Source organism: Aptenodytes patagonicus, chromosome 15 (genome assembly GCF_965638725.1).
Source record: "Aptenodytes patagonicus chromosome 15, bAptPat1.pri.cur, whole genome shotgun sequence".
Classification (NCBI taxonomy): Eukaryota; Metazoa; Chordata; class Aves; order Sphenisciformes; family Spheniscidae; genus Aptenodytes; species Aptenodytes patagonicus.
In genome coordinates, this window is record NC_134963.1 from 3,860,221 (window position 1) to 3,870,765 (window position 10,545).

A 10,545-nucleotide genomic window follows, 5' to 3' on the forward strand; every position below is an offset into this window, starting at 1 on the left:
TTTTGTTGTGCTCATCTGGCAGTGTCTCCTGAAATAGCTGAGAAATCAGAAAGTATCTTGGAAAGAGGGAGAGGCAATTTGTGACAGAAATGTTGCCCTGCCTTACATTTTTAAGCAAGTTTTTTTTTATTCTGGGATGTTTCTGAGCGAGCTGTTAGCAACCTACCCCCAGCAGTTCACCTTTAAATATCTTAGCACTTTAAAAGCATCGTGTATTTCTCTCTTTAATATGGATTTAAATTGTTAGCCATTTAAAAACCGAAAAACAACAAACGCTCTTACTAATGGATTTGGAAAGAACAGTTAGTTTGGCTTAATTTTAAACTAAATGCAAATTCTGAATAGCAGATATCCACGTGCTCAGACCCTCGCTGTCGCAGAGGCTGCCCACGTGGATTTTTAGCAGAAGCAGGCTCTAATTGCCAGTCTGTCTCGTATCGTTACTCATATTTTTAATGTCATATCAGACACTTTACATGCTGTGCTCATATGACTATATTTTTCTTAATCCTTTGCCCACATTAAATCCTTAAAAACAGAACTTTGAACAGCTTCATATCTTTTCTTCTTTTATTTGTATGCATTCCTTTCCTGAAGCCAACTGTGACCGTTTCAAAGAGAGCACACGCTCTGTACACCGCAGATCCAGAAAGTCTAAAAGAGGTCTGTGCTAAGAACCAATAATTTGATTCAAGCTGTAAATTAGCTGAAATGATTTGAGCTGTCTAGATTTATTTTTTTTATGCCTTTGAACTTTTGGAAACCAGAAATTGGAAAAGATTGTCACACAGCAATTATGTACAGGGTCCCTTTTGGATTCTTTTCTTGGTCGTAGAGGGGCCCTTGACCCTGAACAGTGGGCAACGTCTTGCCCCCGAGATGTACTTCAAAATGGAAAGTGTGACGCTGAGACAATCATTTAGGTACGGGTTGATCCAGGCTTTGGGGAATCAGGGGGATCGGGTCCCGCGTCCGTTACAGTCCGTGCCTTCATTTTGGCTCTCTCCTTGTGTTCTGTGTAAATCCCTTGCATTGGTAGCTGGGAAAATAACTCCAGACCACCCACTGCAAAAGTAAGTGATCTCCTCTGACTGAATGCCTCAGTGTCAGCTGGTGGGTGATGTGACAGCTGTGAGTGCATGCTACACTCAGTATTTGCTCCTACATTAGCCGAACCTTTAGTGTTCACCCTCCTGCCGGAACAACCGTTGGGTGCCTCCTAACCCCAGGTTTCCTTTGTCACACTGCATAATGCTCGTCAGACCTGCCCTCAGTGCCTGTCTGTAAGTAGCACTAACAAGCATGTTTCTCTTGCTACAGCAACCATCCGCAAGAATCATGCTAATATCATTCAAACTCAAAACGAAGCCCATTTTGGACTTCTCTGTAAATGTTTAATATCAATCAATAAACATTTCACGTGGTTCCTGGAAACTACAAATTTTACTCCTTTCCTTCTGTTCCCCACAAAGGAAACTTGTAAAATTAAACCGTACTTGAGAATGTGTTTTTTGTAGTCAAGAGTCTTGAACATACCGCAAACCACTTACATAACGGGTAGCCTCTTCTGTCTTGGGACAGCCGAGTGTCCGCGTCTCCTTCCAGTCTCCCAGCAGAAAGTTGAAGAATCATCCCAGGCACAAAACTCCTCGTGATTAGGAGGGGGGGGAGGGAGCAAATGTGGAAGTTTGAAGAAAAACGAAACAAACGTGACTTTTGAATGTTTGGCTTTGTATAGCCTGGTAACCTCTGATTCTTACAACCACGAATGGCTGAAAATTTTGGAACATTAGTTTTGCGGATAAATACCGTTCAGAGGATTTGGTGGCTTAGAATAAAGAGGGCAAGCCAACTGTTAAAAAACTATTTACGAAACGTATGTGCTGTTTTGAAACCTTTATCCGTGTTAATAGGTTTGGTAATCTGTGACCTTCTATCACTGTGCTAGAGAAATGCCAACACTGTTGTGAAAATGACATGGGGAAAAAATTGCACCTTGTTTTTCTTTTCAAAATAACTTTGATAGCTTTCCTTCCCTTCCTCTCCTTGTGATCGGAACAGAAAGAAACAGACGGAGTGGCAGGCAACATTCGGTGTCTACAAGAAGGATGGTGGCGCTGTACGATTATGATCCAAGAGAAAGTTCTCCTAACGTTGACGTAGAGGTATTGCCGTAACTGGTTACTGTGTGTACCGTTTATGAGTCATGCTTTCGTTAAATCACTGTTGGTATTAGTAAGCACTGTTGTACATTTACAGTGGATGTGCAAAAAAAAAAAAAAATAGTTCAGCATTACAAACATTGGCCAAGTGTTTTTTGGGCGGATGTATATGACAAGCTTATGACTGCTGTACAAGTGGCTTTATGGTTCCTGTTCAAACAAAATCAAAGGATATCCTTCGTAGGATTTATTTAGCGTGGCTCAATGCATCATGTAGTCAGTGATGGAGTAGTAGTGCAGCGTGCTTTCAAAGCTCTGTAACCTCCCCTACAACTCCTCCAAAACTCAGCCCTCCTTTGCAACCCAAACCAGAACAGTGTAGCACAGAGAACAGCATTCGTCATATATTGTATTTCGTTCTCTTAATTGATGCATCTGAGCTTTCATGAACGTACGTCTTGTCTGCAATCCTTTTTTTATAACAATGTATGGATATCTTAAACAACAGCTGAGCATTAGCTCGATTGTTTATGGGTTTATCATTATGGGTTTATCTTCCGTTTACCTACGTGCAGTCTCCCATCCCTGCCTATGTCAGCAGCAGCAGCGGAATCACTTTTTACATTGTCTTTGATGTTACACTGTAAGTAAGTCCCTCAATCAGGATTTGATGCAATTTTCATTTATATATGCATTGTGGTGAGAATGTCAGGGTGCACTCAAAGCGCTCAAAAAATACTGTGTCCCTAAGAGCTTCCTCAGTTATTCTTTAAAATGCTTTTTTTAACTGGTGAATTGTAGAACAATTTGGAATTTTTTAAAGAAGACAGTGAATTTTGAAATACACAGGACTCGATGCTTTAAAACTCAGCCAGAGCTGTCTTACGTTTCTCACTGAACCAAATCTGGTTCTAAATTAGGGTGTTTCGAAGTAGGCTGGGCAACAAATCAAATAAATTGTCCTGATATATTGCAAACAGTTTATTTGTTCGCTCTTTCCCATGGCCAAAGGAAATTAAAACTAAGTTAAAAAACCTTAATTGAATTACATTTAAACCACGGGCAATTAAAAAGAGCCCAGTACACTGCAGATCAGGGGCTGGAGATGCCTGTTACGAAGCCTTTATTGAACAGAATTCAGTATAGCTCCACAATTGTAGTTCAGGAACTTTGTGTTTCAGGAAAAGCAGTCCTGGCTGTTCCGTACCCGTTAGTCCTAGCGCTCAGCTCAGTACAGAGCGTGGCCCTGAACCATGTCCCTCCCCTCCGCCTTGTTCCCTCCTCACCGAAGGACTGCCTTTAAGGGACCTCTGAAGTCACATAGTTCAACGTTTCAAAGTTTGTTCAGGTTGTTCAAGGCTTCGCGCAGACGAGTTCTGAGTCTCTCCAAGGTCTGGTTGCACTCAGCTCGTTTGTCGCAGCTAGTCCTGGGGGTGTCTAGAACCTAGTGGGAGAGGTGCCAGGTTTAGGAGGCAAAAGAAAAAATAAATTAAAAGGTTTTGCTCTCAAAAGTTCAACTCGGTTTCACCAACTGTGTCATAACATAAAGGGGAGGGGAAAATATTAATGGATTTACAATTAATAAAGAAACTGTTAACCTTTGCCTAACAAAACACGCACTGTCACGCGTTCCTTTTTCTGCAGGCTGAGCTGACGTTCTGCACCGGGGACATTATCACTGTCTTTGGTGAAATTGATGAAGATGGATTTTACTATGTAAGTTGGCTTCTGTTCAGTCACTTCAAACTGCTACAAACCGTTAGAACAATCTTCACTAGCGTGCATTATTAAATGACAGCCTGGGGGGGGATTTCGGGGCACAATTCCAGCTTGTCGTGTTGTGGGAACAGCCGTGATCCTAATTTAACAAAAACATCAACCCAAACGGCGTGCCTGGGGGCACCGTCACGATGGGGTTAGCATCACCACTCCCCTTTGGTACCTGGCAGACTGAGCTCACGGGCAGCCCAGTTAGAGAGCCGGGACGCGAACCCGGCCTCACAGCTCCCGCTGCTGCACGGACTGTAGCAGAACCCGAGAAGCTCCCCCCTCAGCTGGAGGGGATCGTACGGCACTGAGGAAGGTTCACGCTTGCCGCTTCAGCTCAGGTTTTTAGGGATTGCTGTCAACGCAGCTCAGAGCTGCCGCTGGCATTTTGTTAGTATTTGCCTCATTTAGTTTGCTGGAAAATGTGTATTTTGATCACACATGCATCTATGCAAACATGTGAATGACTTCTCATGGGCAAGGCATTTCATGTGGGAGAAAAACCTAGATCCAGCCTGTCCCTATGATAAAGGGTTATTTGATTAAAATAAATCAAAAAATAGTTCAGTAGTCTTCTAAGCACTAGTTAACTGATCATACTACTCTGTCCTTCCTTTGAGAAGAGTTTAACCAGGGGAGACAATATGCCAGCATCGCTTGCCCAGCTGAACTCTCTTCAGGGCGACAGTAGCTGCCCATCTGCATCTTGAACTTGCGTCTTCCATTTCCACGGTGTCTTGGCCGTAGAAAACAGGCCCAGCTGTCTCTTTCAGATACATTTTAGACATGACCCCTCTTGAGACCCAAAGGAATACGTTGGATCATCTCAGAAGTGCCTTTAGGTTGTGCAGCCTAGCACCACACCTATCTGCGGCGTTGCAGTCCTAAGGACTCAAGTCTAGGAACTGCATGGGAATCCACTTCCCACTTCTCCTTTGCGCAGAAACACCACCGGGGTCCATTTGCTCTCCATTACACACGCTCACTCTTGTGATCTTCAAAAGCGTGTATGCTCTTGAGGTCCCAGGTGACCTTAGATGGATGTTTCCTCTTCCTCACTGGCTTTGAAATAGTCAGAAGTATTTCCTTACCTTCTTGGGAACCTACATCTGCTCTAATTACAACATCCACTGAAATTTTCGTCATGTTGCAGGGTGAACTTAATGGACAAAAGGGGCTGGTTCCTTCCAACTTTCTTGAAGAAGTGCCTGATGATGTTGAAGTCTATCTATCGGATGCACCCTCGCGATACGTTCACGATACACCGATGCGTACAAAAGCAAAAAGGGTAAGCAACCGAATAAGAAAAACTTAAAATTTTTATTTTCCATTTCATTCTGTCCCATATATAATTTAGACATTACTTTTAACATTTTAAATCCATTTGCCTATTTAAAATTAACTTTCAAATATATAAAACTTAAAGAAAAATGACTTGACTTAGCCTTCCGCTAGCTCGATACATTTGTAAATGAAGAAACTAAATTTAGCATTTGATCGCAGTCATTGCAGTACCTTCAATTATACCTTGAGTTTAAACAGCTTTTCCCTGGTGAAAGTAGTTACTTCCTAATGCTTCTAAACTACTCCTACTACTGCACTACCTAGATGAAAGCAAAAGTTCTCGTGGAGGAAAGACTGGTACACGCCTTCCTTTAAATACAAACTGTCGATGCAGCTGATTGACAGTGTTCATCTTTTAATCCTTATGACGTCCCATTCCAACTGGCATTAGTTAATTGCCCAGAGACTTCTCTTTTATGAAAGACTAATCATGTTTAGAGTATCTCATTTTTGGTTTTGTTTCATCACTGCAATATTTTTATATATTATATATTTTATATATATTTTTATTTCTTTGCTCATCTGCTTGGAAACAGAAGAAGAGTGTTCATTTCACACCTTAATAAGGCAATGTAGCCTTCACGTAAGTGAGCAACTGAAGATACCAATAGAGATTTCAATTAAAGCTACCTGGCTATCTAATGCAAGTCTTGAAACTTAATTGTGGGGGAAAAAAAAAAAAAAGAAATATGTCTCCGAAATCCTTGGCCACAGAAGAACAGGCTGTATGCTTTTACTATATCTAATCAAGTCAATTTAGTTTTTTAGGAGACAAATCCTCTGAAAAGGAATCCTTAAAAATAAGTCAATTAGACCTCACTTTATGAAGGTCAACGTTTGGAGCATATTTCTTCCTGAGCTAAGTGTTTATGTTTACATAGAAAGGAGAGCTTGATGTCTAACTACCCTACAAAGAAAAGCTGCATATTGCATTGTTAGCCAACCTGGGATGGAAAAATTCCAAGCTCCTGTATCAAGAGAAAAGCACAACACCCCAACCCTTAAAGAACACACAAATGAAACGTAAGCTGATACGTACGGTAGTTTACAAGGGTATAGTTGGTTTTGAAACTCATTACACTCAAATATAGCTACAAATTGCCTGCCTTAAGATGTGCTTTCCGTGATCGATTATACCCCCGTTTGCCTAAGACCAACTATTCAACAGTTCTGAAAACATCCCCTCACGCGGTACAATTTACTCGGCTTTTCCTAGAAAGTGCACATTTGAAATACTGGCAACTGTTTGGTTTACCAATGCAATAAAAGTCTCAGTATGAAACATGCAGCTCACTGAATGAATGCATTAGACTAAACATATGGTATCTTCAGGTGTACGTTGGGGTGCTTTACCAAGTTGGTTTTTTTCATTAGAATTAGACCTTGATTTAAAATCAAAGCAGGCTTGAAGCCCCTTTGCTTAACTCACTGTTGCACAACAAGCAGTAAATTGCTGATGTTTTAACTTGAACTACAAGGTAACAGGGGTCCCTAAGGCATGGATTCTCCTATGAAAATATCATCTTAATGGACAGTATCACATTTTAGTAGTTAGGATAGGCTGACTATAAGTAGCTTTAGCATTTTCATTCAAGTCTTTTTGATGATTGAAAAAAATAGCCGTTCAAAATATTTAGGAATGCTGTCATCTAACTATCGTACAAGTATTCACCTTCATTCAGCAACCTCATAGCTGCAGCATACACATCAAGCAGTCAGGGTCTTTAAGCTTTCTTTGATTGCAATTAAGGTTCATTTTAGCTTTTTCTTTTTCCTTTTTTTCTTTTTTTTAAGCCAGTGTGCCATCTTCTCAAATATGTCCATAAAGTTTGCTAGCCACTTTTAAAGAAAACGCATTTAAAGGACATTAAAAAAATAAGTGATCATGTAGCATTTTAAGTAATTTCTTCTGAAAACAGTTTGGCTTCTATAGATTGCTGATCTGTAGTAACTAACACACACATTTATTTTTCTTAAATCTATAGCTAAAAGCATCCCTCTTCATTTTTGTACTATCAGAGTACTGAAATGCAAAACCAAAACCAGTTCTGTGGCTTTTGTGGCCAGAACTATGGCAAACAAGTGTATCCAACTCGTTCCTTCAAAAAGTATAATCAAAACAGGGCTGTACTGGAGTGTTTTCTGCTGTCTATACTTTGCCCCCAAATTTATGTATTTTCTGTAAGCCCATACGGTATTTTAAGCCACAAAGAAGGAAGGAACCAGCCCTTTAGTTTAAGTGGGTAATGGGACAAGTGATGTTACCAACTTTCTTGATGATAACAGCTTTTAAGCTTTCAAGCATTCAATAAATCATAACAATGTACCTAATAGGTTCCTCCTGAGAATACAGGTACATCACGGAGAGCACCATCCCCCACAGTTCATCTCCATTCTGGGTCACCTACGTCACCTATGGGTTCTGGTAGTCCCGGGAGAGGCAGGGATATGTCCTCGAAAAAGAAAAAGGGGCTGCTTTCCAAAGGGAAGAAACTGCTGAAAAAGCTTGGTGCAGTGAAATGATTCATGTACTCCTGGACAACTTGTAAAGCTTCCAGTCTGTGTATTTTTATTTTAAACGTCAAAACTAGGGCTTTCATGACTATGCAGTACAACTTTACCAAACCTTTGCATTTTTAACTCTGACATCAATAGAATCATGCGAATTGCTTACTCAAAACAGCAAGAAAAAGGAAGTGGATTTGTTATTGCAAATATTTTTTTCTTTAAAAAAAAAAATTTTGTGGGATTAAGACCAGAAGAACATGGTTTTATTTGAAGTCAACTCAACACCTGCAACTCCACTGGATAAATCTCAGCCTTTAGTCTCCTTTAACCACGAGTGGGGGGAAGAAAACTCTATTCATTGATTCCTGGTTCAGGGAGATCACCCCACCGTATCTAATCTTTATCATAAACGAAAATGGTCTTGAAACTCCTAGTTTAATCAGCCTTGATGTTTTGCCTTATTAATGCACAATGATTTGTACTGTCTAATAAATATACAGCGTATACTTCGTATGTACTGTGTATTCAACTGTCTTCATCTTCCCTAAAACATGGTAATTTAAGATCAAGTACTATGTTACCGACTCCTTTCAATGTCTGATGTAGCTCCTGGGAGTTTGAAAGTGCTGCGAAAAATGCTTTCTTTTTGGTTTTGCCTTTTTTTTTTTTTCCAAACCAAAACCCTTGTATTGATTTCTTTTGTCAACCTTTTCACGAAGCTGAAATCAGATACAGTGTAAGTTATTCAGAGACTCACCACCCAGTTTCAACCGTACAACCTCCAGTTTTGGAGTTCCTGGTTCACTGTTCTAAATTACCAGGGGGGGAAAAAAAACCCAAGAAAAAAACCAACCCACCAAAATAACTCCGCAACAAAACCCCTTTACTCCCCAACTTTTTTTCCTGTGGAGGTACAGGCCTAAGTTAAAAGGCATTTTCATATTGCTGATGTCAGATTCAAGATAAAGTGCATGTCTAAAGTAAAAAGTGAAAAAAACCCTGTGTTACATACACAAGCCGTAGCCAGTAAAAAGGCTGCAACGGGTGATAATCAAATATTAATTGCAATATTGGCATCTCAAGAAAAACAATCTTACACATTGATGGCAGTCATTGGCTGTTACTATTTTGTAATTCTTGTCCATTTGTAAATTGTTTTTACTGTTTATACATACTTTTCAGACTGCCTTTCTTTTTGTAATTTATGGAAGGTTTATAAATGAATGATCAAAGCTTCCCCATTGTGTCTTCAGATAACAATGTAAATTACTGTAAGATACCGTGTGCTAGATTATAACATTTAATTAAAGGAAATAACTGGCCTAAATTTGTGGTAAAGTACTGTGTGGGTGTGTGCATGTGTACAACTGTTGTGTATTATATTTTATATAAATAAATAATTTGATATTTTGTAGAGTGCAGTATGTTTCATGAATCTACTGTATCAGCTGCCTGATTCTTGTGTTAGCCTTCCCTCCCTCAAGGATTAGACACAAATGGCGAGATCCACGCCCACGGAGCGACTGTTAAGCATGCAGTAATGGTGCAAGCTACACGTTCAAACACTGCACCCACGTGGAGAAGGAACAGTCTGCAGTGACCATTTCCTACCTTTCCGTAGCTGACGAAGGAAGCAGCTGCACGAGCTCCTTTTCTATCGACCTCAAATGACAGAAACCAGAGCAGAATGAATACCCCCGACAGGTATAAATAAGCAATAGGTAACCAGGAAGAAATACGAAGTACTAAGTAGTGAACAGGGAAAGCTACCACTGTGTGACATCAGAAGGACCAAAATATTTGCCAAAACCCCCTATGCCTCTCTTCTGCCACATGAAATTTGTAATGAAGCCTGGGAAAGAAAAAAACCTGAACTGAATACAAGTCATAGAGCTCCCTCGTTCTTCAGAACTGTTGACAGCTGCTGAGATTTTCCATAGAAGAAAGACTCATCTAAACGCAAGACTCCAGGAGCTTTCCAGAGGTAAAGAATGGTTAAAGTTACTCCAGCATGTGTCACACAGTATGCCCAAAGCCCAGTCTTGAAGTACGTACGCAAGTACATCTAACACGATCAAACCAGCAAGGATTACAGCAACAACTTTATTTAAATCTCGCAAAGAAAAGGAACAAGGTTCACAACAAGTTAGTTAAAGAAAACCACCGCCAATCCAAGTAATTCCATATGCACTAGTTTGACTCTGCGCCTGGTAATGCAAAAATCTGAAATCAACTTCCATCAACACAACTGCTATTTGCTTTAGAAATGAAGCTGCTCCTGCTGAATAGTTACCAACTGAAGTCTTAGAAGCACGATACAAACCCAGGCCTAAGCGCTTCCTATTACTTGGAACTACACAACCGAAAAAACCCCATGAATAGTAACACTATCTACGTTTTTGCACACCAGTGCACTGATATTCTTCGATGGAAATTATTTTTCTCATTTAACAAGCATGCAGTTAAACAGTGTCAACCCAGACATTTAGTTCATTCCAGTTACGAATTTGCAGTTGTCTAAACCAACGGTTTACTCACACTGTGTAGTAAATATGAAGTGACAAGACTAAGAAAAAGCACGTCCGTAGGATAGTCCATTGTGAGTCACACAGGCCCCATAACAGCATTCAAGCTTAGACAAAGCCACCACTTTTTGTGGAGAGAATACTGTAGCCTTAGATAATAAAGGCGTTCCTATAGCTGTGATAAGATACAGAAATAATTCTGCCGCTGACGCTCGTTCCTGAAGCTTTGGTATACACAG

At 40.3% G+C, this 10,545-nt stretch overlaps 1 protein-coding gene across 1 annotated transcript in view; it reads left to right on the forward strand.

Moving 5' to 3' along the window:
• RIMBP2 (RIMS binding protein 2) overlaps positions 1–9,202 on the forward strand; it is a 176,313-nt gene extending 167,111 nt beyond the window's left edge. Inside the window, 4 exon segments of the mRNA XM_076353292.1 lie at positions 2,062–2,165; positions 3,807–3,878; positions 5,083–5,217; positions 7,608–9,202. Coding sequence (XP_076209407.1) covers positions 2,062–2,165; positions 3,807–3,878; positions 5,083–5,217; positions 7,608–7,796 — 500 coding nt within the window. The 3' untranslated portion in view covers positions 7,797–9,202.
• The last annotated feature ends 1,343 nt before the right edge of the window (positions 9,203–10,545 follow it).